We start from the raw sequence: 21,465 nt of genomic DNA, 5'->3' as shown, positions 1-21,465 counted from the left end.
GGCGAAGGTCCCGATAGCGTTGAGGACCTCGACTTTTCTTTGTGCTCATCAGATGACGGCCTCGAAGGCTCCTGATGTTTGTCAGCCCGTTTACCAGAGCTCGAGGGCGAGCAGTATTTCGTGCGTGACCTATCCTTACCGGCTTTGAAGGCTCGGTAGGAGCATGAACCTGCTTTTCGAAGATTTTCAACATTTCCTTTCGGAAAGCTTCCTATTCAGCTGGGGTAGATGTGTGGGAAAGCGAGCCTTTCAGGGGAGATGGAAGAATAAGTCAACATAGGCGACCTCCGGTGATTTCTCTTCGACTTCATCGAAGATGACGAAGGGTGGTGGGAGCCACTCCTGGACCTAGAGTGCTTTGCCTTCTTCCACCGATGAGTCTCCTGTCGACTCGTCGGTCGAAGGCCTAGATGGTCAGGGCTTATGGGAGTTGGGATTTTCCCTACATGGAGTTTCCCCTTCCGCTCCCTCACGGTCTTTCCTGTCATGGACTGGCACTTGGAACAACTGGACATATAGTGGTGCTCCCCGAGGCACCACAAGCAGACACGATGCGGGTCAGTAAGAGACATCAACTTTTTTTAAACCAGTCTTCAGTGTCTAAGATGAAGACATATCCAAGAATTTCTCGAAATAAACCATCACAAAATTAAACGGGCCGAATTTTGTTGTCGAAGCTAATGATATCGCGGAAAAACGGAACGAGGCCAAAGGACGAAGCATGTGCTATATATGCTCTCCGATGAGGTCACCCTTGATGGAGGCCTTCAAGGGACATTGACTCGATCGATGCAAGGCGCCCTCTGCCGAAAAAGTTATGGAACATATGAGGCAAGCAGAGGTTGACAGAGTAGGCAACATAGGCCAAAAGTGCACAGACTGAGGCGATTAGTCTCCCGCAAAAGAGGTCTGAATATGACCAAACAATACAAGCCTCACAGAAGGAAAACTAGTCACTTTGTGAGGAGATCAAGAGACTCTGTGACAAAGTAGTGGCACAAAACAAAGTACTAGAAGCTACTCAAACCCAGGTATCCGAGTTGAACACTCAGGCTCTATATATCACCAAGAGATCGGGGCAGAAAAAAACAAATCTGAGAGATTGGAAAGAGAGAGCCAACTACAAGCAGGCTTTGAGGCACCCAGACCAGTGGAAAGGCACCCTCAGATCACAGAGTGATGACCTCCTCACCAGGTACCTCAACCCAACTCACCACATTATATGCACAGGGTGCTGCTAACTTCATGCCTGCCAGTTTGCAAGAAGAGGGACTCATGAGGCAGCTGGACTCAACCAGGCCTAGTCCAACTGTGCCGGAACGCCAGTTCTTATCAGACATTGACGGGTATTCATCTCTACCCAGAATACCCTAGCATGTACTTCTGAGCAGGAGGGCTCTTATGATGAGAAGATCAGGGAGTTAGACTGGGAGAAACTAAAGTTAAAGGGACCACGTGGTCCGCTTTGCAGACAAAAAAGAACCAGAGTCCAGGCCTCAAGAGTATTTTTAAAAGCTTCACACATTTATGGAAGTGGGGGGGAATTCTCCACCATACCCAGAAGAAGGGATGAGGAAGAGGTGTACACACCTGTGCAGAAAGGAGAGTCCAAGAGAAGTGCCCCTGAGGGCCCACAGTACCACAGGGGAGAAGAGACCAGACCCCGTCATTCTGGGAGGGATTCCCAGTCTCAGAGGTAGGGAGCGCCTGGAGAACAGCGAGTGGACCCCCCATTAGTAGCAGCTCTGAGTCAGAGGGCGAGTGGACTCAGGTGCAGCAGAAAAGGAAGGCTTCCAAACAGAGGAGAGGTCTTGCAAAAGACCCAATTCAGCAAATAAAAGGCCATAAAGAGTTTTAGGACTCCCTACTATAAGAATGCCAAATAGTCTGTATGGGAGCATCTAGAACTGTATGGCCAAATGATGTCATTCGGTATCACAAATGATCAAAGTTTGTGCAAGAATTAAAGCAGGCATTTGCCCAGACCTCTAGGCGGGTGAAAACAAATAGCCAGGAGTTCATTAACACTTCCATGCACTCCTGAAATACATTATGACCCAACTGGTAAGGGATGTCCATAAGCATAGGACCCTGAATTGGGTGATGGAACAGGCCACCCGGTTTTAAAAGGTACAAAAGCCCTCAGAGAACAAAAATAACCCTAAAAACCACAAACCGTCAAACACATTCGCTGCTGCAAAGGTGGCGGAGGTGAAAAATAACCCCTTATTTGACTTGGAAATAGGTGGGCCTAAAAATACTACTCCTACTAATAAGCAGAATGAGAGGCAGATGAGACCCTCTGATACAAACCAATCAGGTGGTAGCCAGGCAGGGTATCTGACCAACGCTTGATCTGACCCGGCCACCTAAATCAGCCCTAGATACAAGGATAACAGACCCATCTTGGGGTATGTATGGACTCCCCCGGCACAAAGAGGGTCTGGGGGGTCCATTCAGGTAAGGAACAAGTTACTTATCTGTAACTGTTGTTCTCCAGCATGGGTCTGGCATGGATTCACATGCTCATGAATATTCCCCGTCAGGCTGGGAATCCTTGGTAAAGAAAAAATCTGTTTCACTTCTGAACTGTCTTTCTCCAAACAACCAATTACTGGTCTCTGCTCATACTGCTCCCATCCAATGACTGTCCTCTACCGAAGTCCCTCCTCTGGCAGCCATCTTCAGATTTGGTAGCACGTGAAGGGGCAGTAGGACCAAGAGAAGAGCCGCAGAGGGGTAGGGTTCGCCTGTGAATCCACGCCAGACCCATGCTGCAGAACAACAGTTACAGGTAAGTAACTTGTAACTTCTCCAGCATGGAATCCCATGCTCATAAGGAATACATAGCAGTACACACAAGCACAAACACGGGAGGTGGCAAGGCTCAACATTAAGCATTTCAACATCAACATTAAGCATCTCTTACCTCCTCACCAGGCTCACCTTCAAGCAACAGGTTGCGCCGCACTGCTTGGCCGACCCTGGACTCCTCTCTGGAATCCCTGTAGACGCAGTAGAACTGTGTGTAGGTGTGCATCAACCTCCACGTAGCAGCCCTGCAGATGTCCAGCATGGGCACACCAGACAGGAACACCGTAGATGCAGCGATCGCTCTGGTCGAGTGGGCTCTCGGACGGCCAGGCAACGGTTGGTTTGCCAACCGGTGATGCAGCCAGAGAGCCACTTGGAAATGGAAGCCTTGAAGAGGGCCTTCCCATGGTTCACAGGGCCAAAGTTCACGAAAAGGTGCCAAGTCTTCCGAAAACTCTGAGGTCCACGTAGAACTTCAGCGCTCTAGCCACATCCAGAGAGTGCAAAGTCCTCTCAGCCGGTGTCGAAGGCGTCGGGAAGAATACAGGTAACAGCAAGGGCTTGTTTGGATGAAAGTCCGACAGCACCTTGGGCATGAAGGAGGGGTGCGTCCGTAGCACCACCCTCGACTCATGGAATGTCACCCGCAGCCGGGTTCTTCGTCTGGACTCATGGTGCGTGGAACCATATCCTCACAGAACGCACAGGCCTCTTGCACGTGCGTTTGGTCGGAATGTAGGCAGCAAAGGCACAGGAAGTGCCCATCGTCCAGGAAAATGTTCCGTAGGCCACATCAAGGGCAGTTCCTGAACAGAGGCGCCGAGTCTCCTTTATCTTCAGCCATGTCCACACGAAATAGGCCTCAAAGAATCTTCTGGAATCCTCAAAGGAGGGAACTGGATGAAACGTCAGCCTTGAGGGGCGTAGAAAGTTCAGAAAAATAGTGTCCGAGTTCAATATAAAAATAAATTACCGCCAAGCTGAACAAAATGCAGATTTTCTTTGTCCCCTTGAAGAGAGAGAAGGAAGATTATATGCCTCCGTCAAGGTACAGGTTTTCAATGTGCATCATCAGCGGTGGTGGATACGGGAACCCAAGCCACCCTTCTGTCCAAGGCCTTTGACCAAATGAATTCAGGAAGGGAGAGCGTCACCAAATTCCCCTCACACCTCATCCTGGACAACTCCAAAACTTTGATGGAAAGAATATTTCTGTCAAAGGGGCAGGGGATCTGGAGCTCAAAATTGGCGACATAGGGTGAAGCACCCAGTGATAGCATCACTCCAGAGGGCACACCTCGTCTACTGGGGCATGACCTCCTTCGGACGTTATAACCCCTGATTGACTGCGTGAACAAGGTCCTCTGAACGCAGACTAACCAGCCAAACAAATTAAAACAGTACAAATTATGTGAGTTTAAATGGCACATGCCACATGATTGAACAACGGTCTGTCCAAATAGAATTTCATTTTAGGAACAATCAAGTACCAGACATCGCTGTCATCTGGGTAGGAGAACAAACCGGTGATTGGAACCTTTCATTTATCATTAACCTTTTTCCCCAGTTTTAAGTGGCATTTCACACTGGAAGGAAATACTCTGAAATGTTATACCAATCTACAACCTGAAAAAAACCCAAATCCCATGACCAAAAGGTGATGAAAAACCAGCTCCTTGATCGACATCCAGAGAAAGGGTGAACAGCTGTTTTTCCCCATTCAGGTAAATGAGGAGGGAGGGGGAAATGAGCCTGTTCTCAGCAGAGTATGCCTGAATAACGTAAGAAGCTTCATTCAGTTGATTGATAAAAGGAAAATGGGCCTGGAAACTCCAAACATCTCGTGCCTAACAGGTGCATGCTAAAAATGTCCATTGGCGGCAAAAGCATAGAAAATGATTGTTGGGTTGTGAGAGATGTCCCTTCCGCCTTTTACTTAGGCAGTGACATTCTCGCAATTAATTTGGGCCCAATTAATTACAAAGCCTGGTCTCGACTCGGGGGCGTAACCCCATGGGCTCTGACAACACTGAGAAAGCATTTCAGTCAGCTCAATTGCTGCCGTATAAAGTTGAAGCGCAAATGGGAGACGAGGTCACCATCCCGGGACAGGTACGACAATTTACAATTCCCCTATAAAATGAAGTGAGGACAGAAAGTCAAAAACAAGGACGCCTATATAATTTTGAATTCTCACCTCCAACAGCAATGTTTGTATTTACATCCGACACCCCTAGTTGACCTAGAACATGACACCATTCGAATATTGGTGGATAACAGCGACCCTAGAAGCATCACTCTGGGCGCAGACACCTTTATTGTAATGGCTGTTGATGCCCAACAATATTCTATTGACCTAGGTAATGAGATCATGGGACCAATCCCAAATCACTGTTACAATTCTGAAGACTATCCCTCTGGAAAAAATCTTCACCCGGCAGGGGGGGACATTTCTTGGAATGCTCCACCTGCTTATATATATATATGTCTTTGTAACGTGCCTATACACAAGTGTTTTAAGGCGAGACAAGGCAAGGAAGGGGGAACAGAAGGAGGACAGAGACAACAATCTTACTAGGCCAGGTGACATTGAGATCGCGCAAGGGGAGGGAGTTGTGGGAAAAGTGCCAGGGGATGGGGCAGTGCTGTACATGGGATCAAAAACAAGACGTGCAGCCAGCAGGTGGCAGGTGCATGGGTAGGTGCAGACAACAGACCCAAGTGCAAGGGTTGACAGGAGGCAGTGCGGGTGTGCAACTGGGTGGGCAGGGACCTGGGCCTGAATCAGAGGGTAGCCAGGTGAACAGTGCAGTATCAGACAGGAAATCAGCAGGGGAGGGGAAGAGAAGCCAGAAGCAAAGAGGACAGTTGAGGTGCTTCCAGAACCGAAGATGGTAATCCTCACGTTTCAGAAAGGGAGGCTGTTCCAGAGGGAGGACCCAGCCGAAGAAAGATCTACCACCAACTCGTTGCTTGGAGAAGCAACTGACCCTGAGAGAGTTGAAAGTTGAGGAGCGAAGAGCTCGAGTAGGAAGGCATTAACGAAAAGAGAGTTAGAGGTATTAAGGACCCAGGCCCCAGAAAGCCTCGTGGACAATGCAGAGGAGTTCATGCACCTAATCCTTGCAGCCACTGGGAGTCAATGCAGATATATTGGTGCTGGAGAGATACAATCCCTGGGCTTGAGGCCAAGGACAAGTATTGCAGTGCTGTTCTGGATGAGTTGCAGGGGGAGGAGAGTAGAAGCAGGCACATTTAGAAAGGCTGTTGCAGTAGTCCAGCCTAGAAAGAACCAGAGCTCTAGAGACAGTGAGCTTCTGGGGGAAGGAGAGGAAAGGACGAATACCTCTGAGGAGGTGCAGTTTGTAGTTTAACTTCTTAGAGACGTCAGAGATGTGAGGAGAAAAGGAGTGTGGAGTCGAAGATGACCCCGAGGTTCTTATCCTCACAGGTGGGAGCAGGAAGAGGGCCAAGAAAGGCTGGCCAGAGAGTGACAGGAAGGGAGGGTGCAGGTGTGCTGATGAGGGGAATCTCTGTTTTACTGGCATTGAGGCAGAGATCGCTGGCGGCACAACACTCCTGGATAGCAGACAGAGATGAGAGAAGTGGCGGCAGAAAGGACCCTGAAAACGAGGCACGTGTCATCCGCATATCACTGAAAGTTGGAGTACAGAGCGGCAATGCGGTGGCTGAGAGGTGGCAGGTATTGGTTGAACAGACAGGGAGAGAGTTTAGACCCCTGGGGAACACCACAGGTAGCGAGTGAGATATAGGAAAGGAAGGACCCAAATTGGACCTGGGAGGGTCGATCAGAGAGGAAGGAGGTCAGCTAGGCCCCAGGCTGATCAGTGATACCCAGGTTCTCGCAGACAATTGAGCAGGATGGTATGGTTGACTGTGTCAAAGGCAGAAGAGAGATTGAGATAGAGAGCAGGTCTTCAAGGATTTTCAGGAGAGCAGTTTCTGTTCTTCTGGCAGCTCTGAAGCCAGATGTATGGTCATGGAGACAACCAACAGATTCCGTGAGAAGATTAAGTTGGGAGATGGGCATCTTTTCCAGGAGTTTGCCCAGCAAAGGAGTGATGGAGATCGGGAGATCGTTAGCCGGGCAGGAGGGGTCGGCTGAGGGTTTCTTGAGAAGAGGGTGCACAAGAGTGCTTCAGGGGGGAAGGGAAGGCGCTCCAGTGGCAAAGAAGTGGTTGCAGACGTCAGTCAGGGCAGGAGCAAGGGTGTCAATGTGATCCGTGATGGTTTTGGAATAACAGGGAAGAACCTGTTTTGACGAGACTTTCATAGATCAGAGTCTTATGGTGGGGAAGAGGTAACCTGTGACATTAGGAAGTATGAGGCAGTATTTCAAGTCAACAGTGATGACCTCCCATCCTTGAAACCTCATGTTCAGGGAAACACCATAACAAGAGATCTCTCCACCCCAACTGGAGAATACCGCCGAAATTGCCAAACCCAAGGTCTTTTCAGGCTTTAAGCAGATGGTCGAAGAACAATGATGCCTGAGAGACCAAGGAGCAAAAGCAGAAGCTGAAACAGGTGTTTTTGGATTTTCAGGATATCTTTGCTGTGGATTCGTACGACTGTGGGTTCACATAAATACATTCAACCTATATATCTACGGACCCTGAGATGGCTCCTCTATTAGTGAAGCAATACCAGTTGCCTCTCGCGTCTAGGAGTCACTCACAGATATTAAAACCTTAGAATCCACCAAAAGCAGATGAGCTAAACAATGGAAGTAAAGCAAAAAGGCTTTACTTAACCTCCACAATTCAGGACAGGAATGAAACAGCAAAGGGCTGGCGGGGTTCCATTGACATCAATGAGGGAAGTTGAAAAAATAAATTCTTTACCAACTATAGCAATGTAGAGAAAGCTGCAAAAAGAAATTCTTGCCAAACACTGATCATTTTCTATAGCTAGGAAAACTTCATAGAACAGGCACGCTCAAATGAGGGCAAGCTTTACCAACACACAGTGATAACGTCAATATTTTTCATTTACTCAAACATTGAGAAAGCTTGTGAACTATATATATATATATATATATATATATATATATATATATATATATATATATATATATATATATATATATATATATATATATATATATATATATATATATATATATATATATATATATATATATATATATAAAAAATCACGCTGCTCATTAGTAAAAACAAACTGGATAACCCACGTCCAGTAAACAAGACTAAAGATTATTTACGAAATGTTGCATTTCATTCAAAAGGGCCAAACAGGTGCTTCACAATGCAGCCAGTCAACTTTAAACCACACTTTCAACAGAAAATAACCAGGCAATGGCACTTACTTGTCTTTCTGAAAGTTCATGGTTGTTCCGATCCATGCTCTTGGAACATAGCCTGACATAGAAACAAATTGCAAAACGTTCAGTACCTTTCCATTTTTCAGAGGGAGCTCTAATCTTACAATTTGTAGTATTCATTTATTTTTATAAACCAGACAACTAGTTCAGAGTATTCAGCGGTAGGGTGCTCGCTCTTTCAGCCAAATCTGTGTATTCGCCTTGGCTGCACACACCATTTGAACTAATAGATATTAGGCGTGAACAGTTCTGTTTACGAACCTTTTTATAGACCGTTTCATTGTCCCATGGTTAGAAAAAGTATTGGAGCAAATTGCCAGGTTACATAAGAATACGTGGAGTTCAAACACACCTTTCAATTAAGATCTAACATCACTGTAAACATTGCAGGCAATGGCAGGTGCTTGCCACATTCTAAACTTCTGAGGCAAATACTCAAAAGATATGGCCGGAGTATCTGGCTATATCTGACCTTTGTATCTGTCCTCGCTCTTCAGAGGCAGACAGAAGCCACAAGCATACATAGCTGCACCAATTTCCCAACACCCAAAGCAAACAAAGTTCAGCTGTAAAACTAATTGGGGCAATATTATTTTGAGGACCACCATGGTTAACACTTAGGTGCTTCTAAGTCCCCTACAAGCATTTTTATCCTATGAAAAACAGAGTACAAGAGGGTGAAAACTAGAATAATACTTTACACCTCCGTTTTGCATAATGTTTCACTGCTGCTTCCATTTACGCTTGGCAAACAATTTTAAATCTAGTCAAATGAAATCTCCATCTTTTGAGCAGGTAAAAGCAGGCAGATCCAAAATTATAAATAGTGTTGCATTTCTGGTTTTACACAAGCAAGAAAATCTCATGCAGGTTTAAAAGCAGGTGGTTAAGCAGGCAGTTACAGGCAGCGTGGGAAGCTTTACAGAACTTTTTCTAATCTCTCACTCAGCCTACAAAACAGAGTTAAAAAGAACCAGATTGTAAAAAGGGAACATTGAATGTATTCTACCTCAATGAAGGGAGTGCCTCAAATATATAATTGTTAGGGAGTTTTACTAAAGTCCTCACATGACAAGGCCACAGTGTTAAGCTATGTAGGAGACTCTGCCCGATCATACGTAGCATGCTTTGCTACCTCCACGCTTCCATGCCTATAAAAACAGAGGTTCGGACCCTATGCAGCAAAGCCCTCGCAGGACAAGGCTGCTGCGTTGAGCGGCGCAGATGTTTGGCGGTGATTGGGTAGCGGTGCAGATTGCGAGTGCAGGTGACCTCACCCTCCCGTCTGCAACCGCAAGGTAAGAAGATGTGGGCAGAGTTAGTTTTGCTACACTCCATGCAATCCCCTGGCATTGTGCATACGCATTGCTCCCCCGTAACCGATCCTCACTCCCCCACAACCCCCTCCACGCACTCCTGTCTCCGCTTCTTACGTGTGCTCCCTCGCAACTTGGCCGCGTGCGCTCCCTTGCTTCTCTAGCTGCATGCGCTCCCTCACATCGTAGGTCCCCGCATCCTGTTTAGGTGCATGCGCTCCCTCGCTTCTCCAGCCACATGTGCTCCTGCGCATCATAGGTCCTTGCATCCTGTTCCATTCTCCCCCCCCCCCCATGTGTTCCCTTCCTTATGCTCGCATTTTAGCCCTTCCCTTCTTAGATCTATTGTGTACTGTTTTTGATACACGCTCCACGGTTTTTGCATCACATTGCACTGCCTGCATTCTTTCTTCCAGTGTCCTATTTGTACTCTGTGCCTTATTGTTGGTACTGACTGTTCTCTACAGCTTTGAGAGTGTTTCGTTCTCCACAGTTGTAGCATTACATTGCCTGCATTCTTCACTTCTAGGTTCCCAGTTGAGCTAGTTTTTTGCTTTTGGTTGTGTATTGCATTCTTTACTTCTAGGTTCCCTGTTGTGTACTCTGTGCTTTGCTGTTGGTTCTGTATTCCATCTGAAGCTTTAGGTCTGTTCTTGTTCTTTGTTGTGCTCCTCTCCCTTTCCTCCCCCACGTGTGCCTACCTCTGGTCTGCGCCCACCCCCTTGTGCCAACCTTCTATTTGCCCAATCCCCAGCGGGACCCTCCCCTCCCCCGCTTGGGCCCCACCTCTTTCCTCCACACAACCCCTATGGTGCTCTCTGCCTCACCTTTCTTCTCCAACTGCTTTTCTATAGACTATCCTATCCCTCTCAAAAAGTCTGGCAGGATCAATCTCAAAAGGGACCTCTTGGTCTCCAACCTAGGCTTCCCAATCGCGGATACCTACACCAGTGCTTCCTACAGAAAGACCCTTACTGACATACTCCGTCGTTCCCTCTCCAGGCTTATTAACCCTCTATAGTGTGTCTGTTCTCCCTCCTTTTTCCTCTTCTCCCATTAATGGTGGCACCCAGCGGGAGGCACTCCTGGCCCCTTCCACTCCTCTAAGACCATCATTAATGTCCACTTAAATGGAACCGTCGGGGTCCTCATGCCAATCTCTTTTTGATCGAGGCTTCCCACGCCTCAACTTACTTTCCTCTCCTGCTATCCCCTCTCCGGCTCCTCTGCCACCTCTTCAGCAACCATACCGGTGGGGGTCTAGCCTTGATTTTCCCAGAGTGGGGGAATATATCTCCCTCGCTCGCTCCCTCCCTCTCCCCCCCCCCCCCTCCCCGGATGCTATCATATCCCCCCTCCCCCCCGGATGCCATCAGCCCTTCTCCAGGACTCTTTCGCAACCTCAGCGACTCTCTCCCTCTATTGTTTCATCTGGCCAGACTCACTCTGCAGGGCACACCCAGGATTTACTGATCTCCTCAGACCTCCCCTTCTCCAACCCTCACACCACTACTCGCTGGAGTGATCACTTTCTCCTTTCCTCCCACCTCTCCCTCTCTACCCCTGCAGTCAACAGACTTCAGCACTGCCACCTACCTTCTCGGTCATCCGACCCATTAAACGTGCGTCAGTCAAGGATTTCACCACTTTCTCTCCTCCTCCTGTACCTTTGGCTGACTTGCACCGTGACACAGCACTCTCTAACCGTCATCTTCCCATGTGCAACATTCTCCTTGCCCATGTCATGAGGATCCGCTTGAAGCCCAAATCAAAGTGCAACTTTTGGTACGATTCCGGCCTCACCACCCTTAAATGCAAGTGTAGGGCAGGGGAGGGCATCTGGCGCACCCACTGACAAACTTGCCTGCCGCCTGCTCCAAAGGTAGTAGAGACTCCGTCCTCTCCAAGAAGAGAGCCTACATCCAAACCCGCGTCTCTGTGGCATCCAACAACTCAGCCGAACTCTTCAAAATCTGCAATGAGCTGGTCAATCTTGCAGCTGTCTATACCTCTCCTGTACCCTCCCAGGCCCTGCGCACGGCCTTGGCTTCTCATGTCACCACTAAACCTCAGGACATCCTAACCACGCTCTCTTCCTCCCTCCTCCTTTCCTCTGTTCACCCGATGTTTCTAGACAAGTCCAATCTATGAAATTCTTGTCAAAGCAGGTTCTCCCCTGTTCATCCAAGACCATCAAGGATCCCATCAACACCCTTGCTCCAGCCTTGGCCGATTTCTGCAATCACTACTTTGCCACTGGAACTTTCCCGTCCACCTTAAGCACTCCCTTGTGCACCCCCTTGTAAAGAAGTCCTCAGCCGACCCTGCCTCCGAGGAGGATATATCCAGGCATGTCCTTTGGATTTTTTCATTTAAATATAACCCATCTCTTATATTTCACTAATCTATTTTTGCCGTTATTAACGACTAAAGATTGGCGCAGATCTGTTTTCTGGGTGAAATGCCAGGATACAACGGCCTGAAGATGTCTATGATCACTTGATCCTCCGTCCTTAAATTCAAAGTGTGTACACCTCTCCAACAAGGGAGATAGTTACAGTTTATTTAATATACTTAATAGCCTTACAGATTTGTATATACAACAAAAGGACAACGACCTACATAATACACATCATCCAAATATAAAACAGATTTAAAATTCCGACTTCAAATGAGACTTATTGTAGATACACATTACTTTCACTTAATAAAATCACACCAGATTGCTAACAATTACAATAAACTATTTAAAATGTCAACAATTCGGAGATAAAATGACACTAAAATAGATGAGATTTAAAGCCTCACCTTTCATAAAATGTTGCCATAAATGGAAATATGATTAACAACAATTGAATTATCAAAAGATTTTGTAAATTTGACACGCAACTCAGAGAGACTATCACAGAGCAACAACAAATTATAACGACTCAATACTTCGCAGCCGCAAAAGCGACAGTCTCATTTCACGGCACAGGCCTAGCCGTGCCCCCTTGCTCTCAAGAGCCTCAGAATTATTACATTTCATCATAAGATATAATCTAAATGTCAGGGGGCTGGGATAAGCCATTATATACTTTGACCGTGATTCACGACTCAACCTATATTGACAGTATGTGCCTTCATAGCCAACTCAACTACGTGGCTGCCATAGCTAAATGTTGCTAATTTCTTATTAAGCCAACCTTAACTGAACATGATCGCTGTATCCTACAGTATGGATAAAACCAACCTCCCATTTTTCATACATAGATTTGAGTATGCCCAACGTGCCCATCTATTAACTATCAGTTCTTATAAAGGCCTGAACATAGGCTACAATAGAATTATTATCTAGCTTAATCAAATGTTCATAACATGTTACAGCCCTTCTTGTGTATTCTGATGCAATACATTTCAAGTCGAATTCAAGGTATAAATATGCCAATATATTCTTAGGTAGCCGCATGAGTTTACGAAGTATCATAGCCTCAAACCTTTTCAGGCGTAATACATATTTATGCCCCCATATTTCAATGGCATAGAGACGCATTGCTCTTATTTTTGCAGTATACAAGATGAGGACAGTATGTACAGCATAACCAACATTCCTGCTAATTAAGTCGCCGATAGCATTGGCTGATGTTAGGCATCTTGCTTTTATCGATTTCCATTGTCTCCCAGTTATCGTCAACCACGACACCAAATACTTATAGCTATGAACCTGATCAAGGTTCTCATTGTTCATGTTCCACACATGTTTTTTGGGTTTTTTTCTTTGCTGGAAAAAACATGACTTTGCTCTTTTCAATATTTTTAAACCATTTGTAGTTTAGTATACAGCTAATGCCTTCAGCATCTTCTGCAGGCCCTTCAGGATATAATCAATAGCAAACCGTCCACATAAGCCAACCACCACACGGACTACGTGCCTACCTTTACTGGACATGCAATCAGATTCACAAAAGCCTACTGCATAGCAGCCAAATATAAGTTAAACAGGGTTGCTACCACTATGCAACCCTGCTTAACTCCACAGCTTGTTGGTGTCAAGTTAGACAGTTTCCCATTGGCATCCAAACAAAGCTGCACTGGGGTATGTGAATAGAGGAGCATGAGCATTTTTAGGAGGCCTTTTGGAATGTTCCATGTGTTGAGTTTATGCCATAAACTATTCCTCAGTACCGAATCGAACGCTGCTGATAAATCAAAAGGCACAATATACATTCAACTCTCTACATTTCCATGGCCGATGTCAGTACAATTAGGTTATGGGATGTACTAGCTCGTTGTCTGAACACAACCTGGTTAGCTGGCAGAATATTATTGTTCAATATCCACTCATTCAATTCTATGAGCCACACCCGTGCAAATATGTTTGAGGGTATATCGAGCATGGCTAACATTCTAAAATTCGAGGGGTCATCCCAAGCACCTTTTTTATAAACTGTTAGGATGTGACTCACATTCCACGACTTATGGATGATACGAGTCATACCAATTTCATCAAACAGCATATGAAGAACAGCAGCCCATAATTCTGGCTCCAATTTTAACAATTGGATACACGTGCCATCAGGTCCCGCTGCGTGGGAATTATTAAGGTGTTCTATAATTACTATGATGTCTAATGTGGACACTTTACAGATCCATCTATCCAACGGGAGGGGAAATACCTCCTCAATACTTTGTTTGTCCCAAGGTAGATTTGATAAGGGCACTCCACATCTCTTCAAAAAACACAATCGGCAGAGCTCTTTTTTTTGTACTTCGCTGTATATTTCATGTTCTAGACGAATTATTTGATTGAGCTAGGTCAGCAATCGGTTGCCATCTTTTAATCTGACAGCTACGCTGATGTCTCAGCCAGTGACGATATCCATTCTTGAGAGTTTTAACATACAAAATCAGCAGCTAGCTCTGCCTTGGTGTAGGAAACAGCACTAGCAATATTTCTATTTTGCAAGGGTGAGATCATCTGGTCTTTATATTGTCTGTCGCGTTTACCTTTATTTGATCTTTCAGGAGTAGACTTTTATACTCTAGTCTTTTGCACTTGTTTACTAATGCCCTCCATCATGCCAGAGAAATGTGGTACCAACTGTTTACTGAAAATGTTATCGGCAGACAACGCTTCTGCTAAATTTCCTTAACCAGCATATTCGCAGTTCCAAGATTTTTAGTATGCCAATGTATTCAATTATGTCCCTCATTTACATATAGTTGGCCATTTTGATCATAATCAGTAGGTTTTCTATGTGCCATAGGTAACGGCAAGAGAGTACAGCGTAGCAGATCACTCTCCTCTCGATGTACTATACCCGTATCTTGTATACATTCAAGCCCTTTACCATTTGCAAACATGTAATCGAGTGTGGGGGCTCCCCGCAACTCTTGTGAACGCCATTTTTGCATCACTCTGTACTACCATTTAGCTTAGAGAAGCCATACAAGTCCAAATCCTTGTACCACAATTTACCTGGTCTGTGGTTAGCAGGACTTTTCATTGGGGAGGACATATGTATATTAGACTCGAGACCGCTAATTGGTATAGTGCCAATTTTTGCATTAAACTCTTCTACAAATGGAGAATTTTACTCACTACACTTACATTCTCGGTAGTGATCGCCATGTTACGAGGGTCATATGTTTAATAGAATGATCACTATGTTTAGATACAACAACTCAGCTGCTAGAACATTTGGAGCAGATTCAATCAGCTTAACTGCTATCTATTGGGATTTAACCCAATTAGTAAACCTTTAGGTTTCCCTTTTTGCCATTGTGTGGCCGCTTGTTGTACATTACTGCAACCATAAAATAAAACGATATTAGTAAGCGAGGTTTGACATGCTACAAATAGAAAACATAGCTACAAGACCCTCTTCGTCAAACCAATGAGCATGGCCTCTAGTATTCCAAATGAATATCATCGATGTCCAGACAATAAATGATGTTTAAAAGCCACTGGTAGCCACTGCCAATATGCATTTTCAGTTACCTCCTTGGTCTCTACTACCCAAATCCCTACACACATTGACAGGGGGTAACATCTTCTTGGGTACGATCTTTGGCTTAACACTTTTTATTGACATTAAGGGCGTATCATTTCGTTTACAGACTACTGGTTGTACTCTTTCAGCCGACATTCTGGTTCAGTGGACCTTTCAGCAATGTCTTTAGCGGGTGCAGTTTTGTCGTTGGTATGGACACTACGTTACAGGTGTTACCCAATCTTCGTATGTCAACTTCATATTTCATGATGATATAATGTAATGTTGTCTCAGAGGTAAACCATACATTTGTGATCTAATTCAGCCTGGTCAACTATCCTAATATCTCTTGTTGTGAAAGTTCTGAGTGGAACAATTGAGAGCAACATACTGAGCACAGCAAATCTTGGTGCAATTGCAATGCTTTCGCTAGAGTCATTTGAGCAGAGACAACATTTTTTATCAACTCCAGCTATCTGTACAGGATTATTACTCTCCATGTTCCACAAATCTGTCAGAGTACTTTGTATATTATGGTAGACAGTGGATTTTGCCAAGCACCCGGTTTGTACACCAGGACCCTGCCACAACACAAGATTACACACCGGTAATGTCAGTGGGACCATTTCAGTTTGTACCACAATATTCTCGACAGTAGTGCCAATCCGATTCACAGAAGCCAACCCAGCTTCCATTATTGTCCGAGCAGGCTGAGGCTCATCCTCGGTTCTCACAGGCATATTCCCAACCCTCTTCACATTCATTGCATATTTCCGCAATTTAATCTCATTACTGTACATGAAGGCATGATTAACAGGGCTAGGTGGTTGCTTAACACGAATGATATTTCTATTCATTGCTTTAAACGACAACCTTGTCACAATTCTGCAAATACTTTACCTCTACATTTGATTCCATCTTACCCTGGGCAACTAGTTTAATAGGTGACACGCTCGTTCCACATTCACAAACTGATTTACGACAAACATTTAAACTTGTGTGTATGAGCAAGGATTGAACATCCAATTTAGTTTCAAGGCTTATGGCATTTATAACGTGCCTATACACAAGTAGAATACACATCATACAAGGCGCTCGCATTTGGCTACCAAAGTGGTTAATACATTCTCAAATGCATTAAACATGACTGCAAAGACTACAAAAGACTCTGCATACAGTCAGGGTCTTTAAACACAAAAGCCCTGCCTCCTCAGTGAAGTGGGACGAAAGACTCTCCCCTCCTTAGTTTTGATCGGGAACAGGGTCAATACAATGCAAACCAAGACTCCAAAAGACTCGGCTGACTACGCCTGGATTCTTGGTCTGGTGACTAAATAAAAGGACACTGGATGGGAACTTTCAGTAGTAGTAGCCAGAGGAAGATTCCAGCAAAGGATTCTTCTCGGATTCTCACGGCTCTATGGATTTGGCGCCTTTTAACAGGAGCCAGATGAACAAATATTGCTGGTCGGATTCTCTTCACTCTCTTGGTCCTGCACTCTGGTGAGGGGACTTCAGGAATGTGAATCGCTGCTCTGGAGGTCCTGCAGGAGTCCAAAGTTTGAGCAGGATTGGGACTTTGGAAGACCATGCACTGCACTCAGGCTTGAGGTCCCCTGGTATTGGCGTTTTGCCCCCCAGGAAGGCCCAGCACATCGAGGGATGGTTTGTTTTGGAGGACTTCTTGAGACAAATGGATCTCACCAGCCTCTCGGTAGAAGTTGCATTTGGGACCCCCAGTTCGCTTGGAAGGGTTACATCAGGCTCCTGTTACACAGCAGGCTCTCTGGTCACTGGAAATGTCAACAGCTGCATCTTCCTCTTCGGATTTGGTTCCAGTTGTCGACTTAGCAGCTTCCATGATCAGAGCATTTATCAGGAACTACAGCACAACCTCTCCAAACTCTCCCTGCAGTTTCCAGAAAGGGGCAGTCTGACTGTTCAATCAGGACAGCCAGTTCCCCCGCCCCCCTTACCCCTCCCAACCCTCCTCCTTGGGAACTGGATCCCTCTCGAAGGGACTGCAACGCCTGTATCAGATGGGAGAGAAGTTCCTCCAAAGTAGGACTGAACACTGCAATGTGATCAAAGTATGCAACTGGACTAGACCATGGACTGCTGGAGTGTTAAATTAATCCAAGGTCAAGCATTGTATTGAGCTCTGTCTTTATGCGATTCCTCACATTATCTAACATTCTGTAGACCCTGCTCTGCCCACAGGGAAACTATCACCTGTGTCTATATCATGCTAACTTCAAGGAGTAAGGCCTGGTGTTAGTGAAAACAGAGGGGAAAACTGAGCTAACATAGCTTTGCACTCGCTCTGCTGCTCCAGATTCAAAATAGATGAGTTGGACTCCTTCAACAGATCCATCTGAAGGGTGTCACCTTAGAAAAATCAGGAAGAGGTTCACTCTCCTCTTCTTGATCAGAGGCTAAGAGCAAATCTCCCATTTCTGCTCTAGGAACATAGGTCTTCAAACAGTTGGTGTGAAAGACCAGAGGGGCCTCCTTGCGGTTGCCAAAGTCCACTAAATAATTGACTGCCCTCTCCATGGTACAGAAACAGCCTTAATAGACCTTAAGACCCAAATTGACGAGTTGAAGGACAATGGGAAATCAGCTATGCTACTCCTCCTTGACCTATCTGCAGCCTGTCCATTTCTCAAGTGATGCCATAACCTGGGTTCAGTCCTTCCTAGCTAACCGTACAATCAGAGTCTTCTCCCCCTCAGCAGCTGCTGATCCCATACAAGTCTCCTACGGCGTACATCAGGGATCATGTGCGTCTCCCACTATGTATAACATCTTTACTAAGCCCCCGTTTGACAAGATGGACAGACTGGGGGTCACCTACACGAATTACGCAGATGACACCCAGATCCTCATTCCCCTTTCGGGCAACTTCTTGGAGGACTCAGCCTTAGTAAATAGGATATACCTCCTCATTCGGGCATGGATGGCATCCAATGGCCTCTGCATGAATAACGACAAAACGGAGCTACTGATCTTAGGCTCTGAGACGGCCATTTAAAAAAAAAAACTCAACCCCAGCTATGCCTCCCTCAACATCGATGTCGTCATCAAAGTGATGCCCGCAGTCAAAACCCTAGGCTTCCATCTTGACTCTGCCATTACCTGTAAGAAGCAAGTCAACTCACTAGCCTCATCAACAGCATAAACTGATCCGAACCTGCAGACAATTTCTCTCGGAAACCTGCTGCATCACATGCACTTATAATATCCAGATTGGATTACTGAAATGCCTTGTATGCAGGAGGCAATAAGTACATTATTGACAAAATGCAAAGACCCCAAAATAATGCCCTCAGAGCAGCTCTAAATATCCCAAACAGATCAAATTTCTACATTTAGAAGAGATGTCCAATGGCTTAAGATCAATGACAGAATCCTCCTTAAAACTCTCTCTCACATCCAAATGCCTGAATAATATAGCGCCACCTTATCTTGTAGAAAGAATAAACAAGAGAATCTCTGCCCACCCCATGAGATCTGCCAACGCCCACAAGTTAGAGGTTCGCAGATTTAAACGCACTACAGCTGGCAGCTCTAGCTTCCCGGTCACAGCCGCTCAATCCTGGAATGCACTCCCTGCAGATCTCAGAACAGACCAACCTTACTACAGATTTAGACGGAAACCCCTCACCTGGATACGGACCAACAATGCCTAAACCTGCTGACCTACTGACCCTTTAACTATCTCTTCCTGCACTTATACCTTGACTGCACTTGCCACCTAAGGCCTGCCAGGCCTTACCGCTCTCAATGTATCTGCTACTATTGTACTAACCCGAATGTTATCCTGGAATACCCATATGTGACCACTATTATCTTTGTAAATTATGTGGCAGCAATCCTGTGATTTTCTGTTTGTACCAATCTACCTTGTAACTAAGCTTCAAGTATACTTGTAATGCTCGCGCCCAGCTACCCGAGTGTTTGGTGCGCTTTATCAAATAAACAAACCAACCTCTCCTGGTTTTCCTACAACATTTAAGGGTCCTTTCCACTTGTCCAGTAAAGCTTTGGGCTTTACTGGAATCATTACAAGAACCGGTCCAGGTTTCTACGATAAAATATCTGGGTATTTGGATCAACCATTCGAGAACAGTACTTGAATGGTTGGCCCACCTTAAATCCACAGTCCGCTCACTCGCGAGGCAAGGCGCTTGTATTCACCTTAAGTACGGAATATTTTCGATGAAGCCAGTAATATCGTTCTACAGGCAAAAGGTGGCAGCAATTTTGTCATACGGAAGTGAGACTAGGATTAGTCCCGACCACGTTATTTAAGTGTTGACATTACCTCCCTCCTTTCCCATGACACGTACCAGATACGAGATTGCCCTGCAATCCCTACACTCCATTACGACTTGGAAACAATTCGATCTATACAGGAAAATAGAGAGCGAAGATATGATACCAGCAATTAACATTTTGCACCACAAAGGCTTGACTTATAATGATATGGCTTTGAAAGAATGGAAAAGCGCCATGGAGGAAAAACTGAGTGGCAGCGATTTCAATTGAAATGCTAATCAAGCGCCCGCAACAAGCAAAAAAAAAAATATTATTTTTTTTAAAACGATTTCATTAACTCATTGGATTACCACCCTGCAGCAGAAAGTCAGATACCAAATGGACTTTAAAGTGTGAAGCTGACTCAAGACCGATAAATCAACTCCCATAATACCTTATACACTTTCCGGACCGACAGATCCAAGATACTTTCTTGAGACTACGACTAAAATCTTCTACCGACACAGGAACTATTAATGAAAACAAAACAAATTCCAAAAACTTCAGCGTTCTGTCATTTCTGTAAACAAACCGGCCTCAGAGACATTATTCCATTTAATAATGGAATGTACTGCACTTACTGAAAAACGTAATTTGTTCAGAGACCAGTTCTTGGCATCGACAATACAGCTAGAACCAAAAGACCATTGGACACAGATTCTGCTAGGCAATGACAAGAACCTGATATAGACCATTATCCGTTTTTGGAACAATACAAGGACTGTAAGAACTGAATATGAAAGACTAATGAACTTTGTTTTATGTAATATTCTGATGTGCATAAGTGAAAAGTTTAGAAATAAACTAAATCATTTTAATAAATGATTTTTAATAAATACCAAAAACCTGCTGGTCTGGAGAAAACTCCATGTTAGCTTTCTGGTCATACCAATATTTGACCATCTTTCAAGTTTTCAGTGGCTTCTGTCATCATATGTGCCATTATTTTTCTAAGGCCTAGCACATAGTCAGTGCTGTTCACTGGCTTAGAAGGTGGAGAAGCCTCCAGGCTGTCTTTAATCAGGGCCAAGTGGCCTCTTACTTCATGACCAATGAGAAGCTCAAAGATGCTAAAGCCCACTCCAGTTTGAGGTACTTCTCTATATGCAATGAGAAGACATGGCAGTAGAAGATCCCACTTCCTGCAGAAGGGTTCCTCTAAAGCTCCCATCACGCTCTTCAGGGTTCGATTAAACCTCTCCACCAACCAATTTGTCTGTGGGTGATAGGCAGTTGAGAACTTGTAGGTCACTCCACAGGTGTTCCACGTGGCTTGTATGTAGTGGGATTCCCCCCCCCCTCACAGACTACTTCCCTAGGAAAACCTACCCTGGTAAAACTACCAAGTAGGGTAGTGACCGTTGTCATGAGAATGGCCTCAGGATACCTAGCGGCATGGTTCACTACAAGTATAACCCTGTTGCATGAGGATGTTGGAGGTTCAATGGGACCGACAATGTCAATCCCTACCCTCTCAAAAGGAATTCCCACAACTGGGAGAGTCTCTTTGGTGTTCTTAGTGCTTAAGTGACCAGCTATAGGGACCTCATGTGCCATCTGGAAAAAAATTGGTCTAACTCCTTGGGGTACCACCAGTCTTCTGTGATCCCCTGGGGTTGACTCTACAGGTTCACTAGATAGGAGGCCATCCTCCCAATAGAGCCTGTGCTTCCCAGGT

The 21,465-nt window shown here is 45.3% G+C and overlaps 1 protein-coding gene across 1 annotated transcript in view; it reads right to left on the bottom strand.

Annotated features, from left to right (window-relative positions):
• Positions 1 to 21,465, bottom strand: part of NDC1 (NDC1 transmembrane nucleoporin) — a 367,243-nt gene that overhangs the window by 235,981 nt on the left and 109,797 nt on the right. The window contains exon 7 of the mRNA XM_069642162.1: positions 8,165 to 8,216. Coding sequence (XP_069498263.1) covers positions 8,165 to 8,216 — 52 coding nt within the window. The remainder of the gene's footprint in view (positions 1 to 8,164; positions 8,217 to 21,465) is intronic.

This window comes from Ambystoma mexicanum, chromosome 1q, assembly GCF_040938575.1.
Source record: "Ambystoma mexicanum isolate Mex_15411 chromosome 1q, UKY_AmexF1_1, whole genome shotgun sequence".
Taxonomy (NCBI): Eukaryota; Metazoa; Chordata; class Amphibia; order Caudata; family Ambystomatidae; genus Ambystoma; species Ambystoma mexicanum.
The sequence above is the reverse complement of the archived record's forward strand: the minus strand, read 5'-3'. Positions and strand labels throughout refer to the sequence as shown.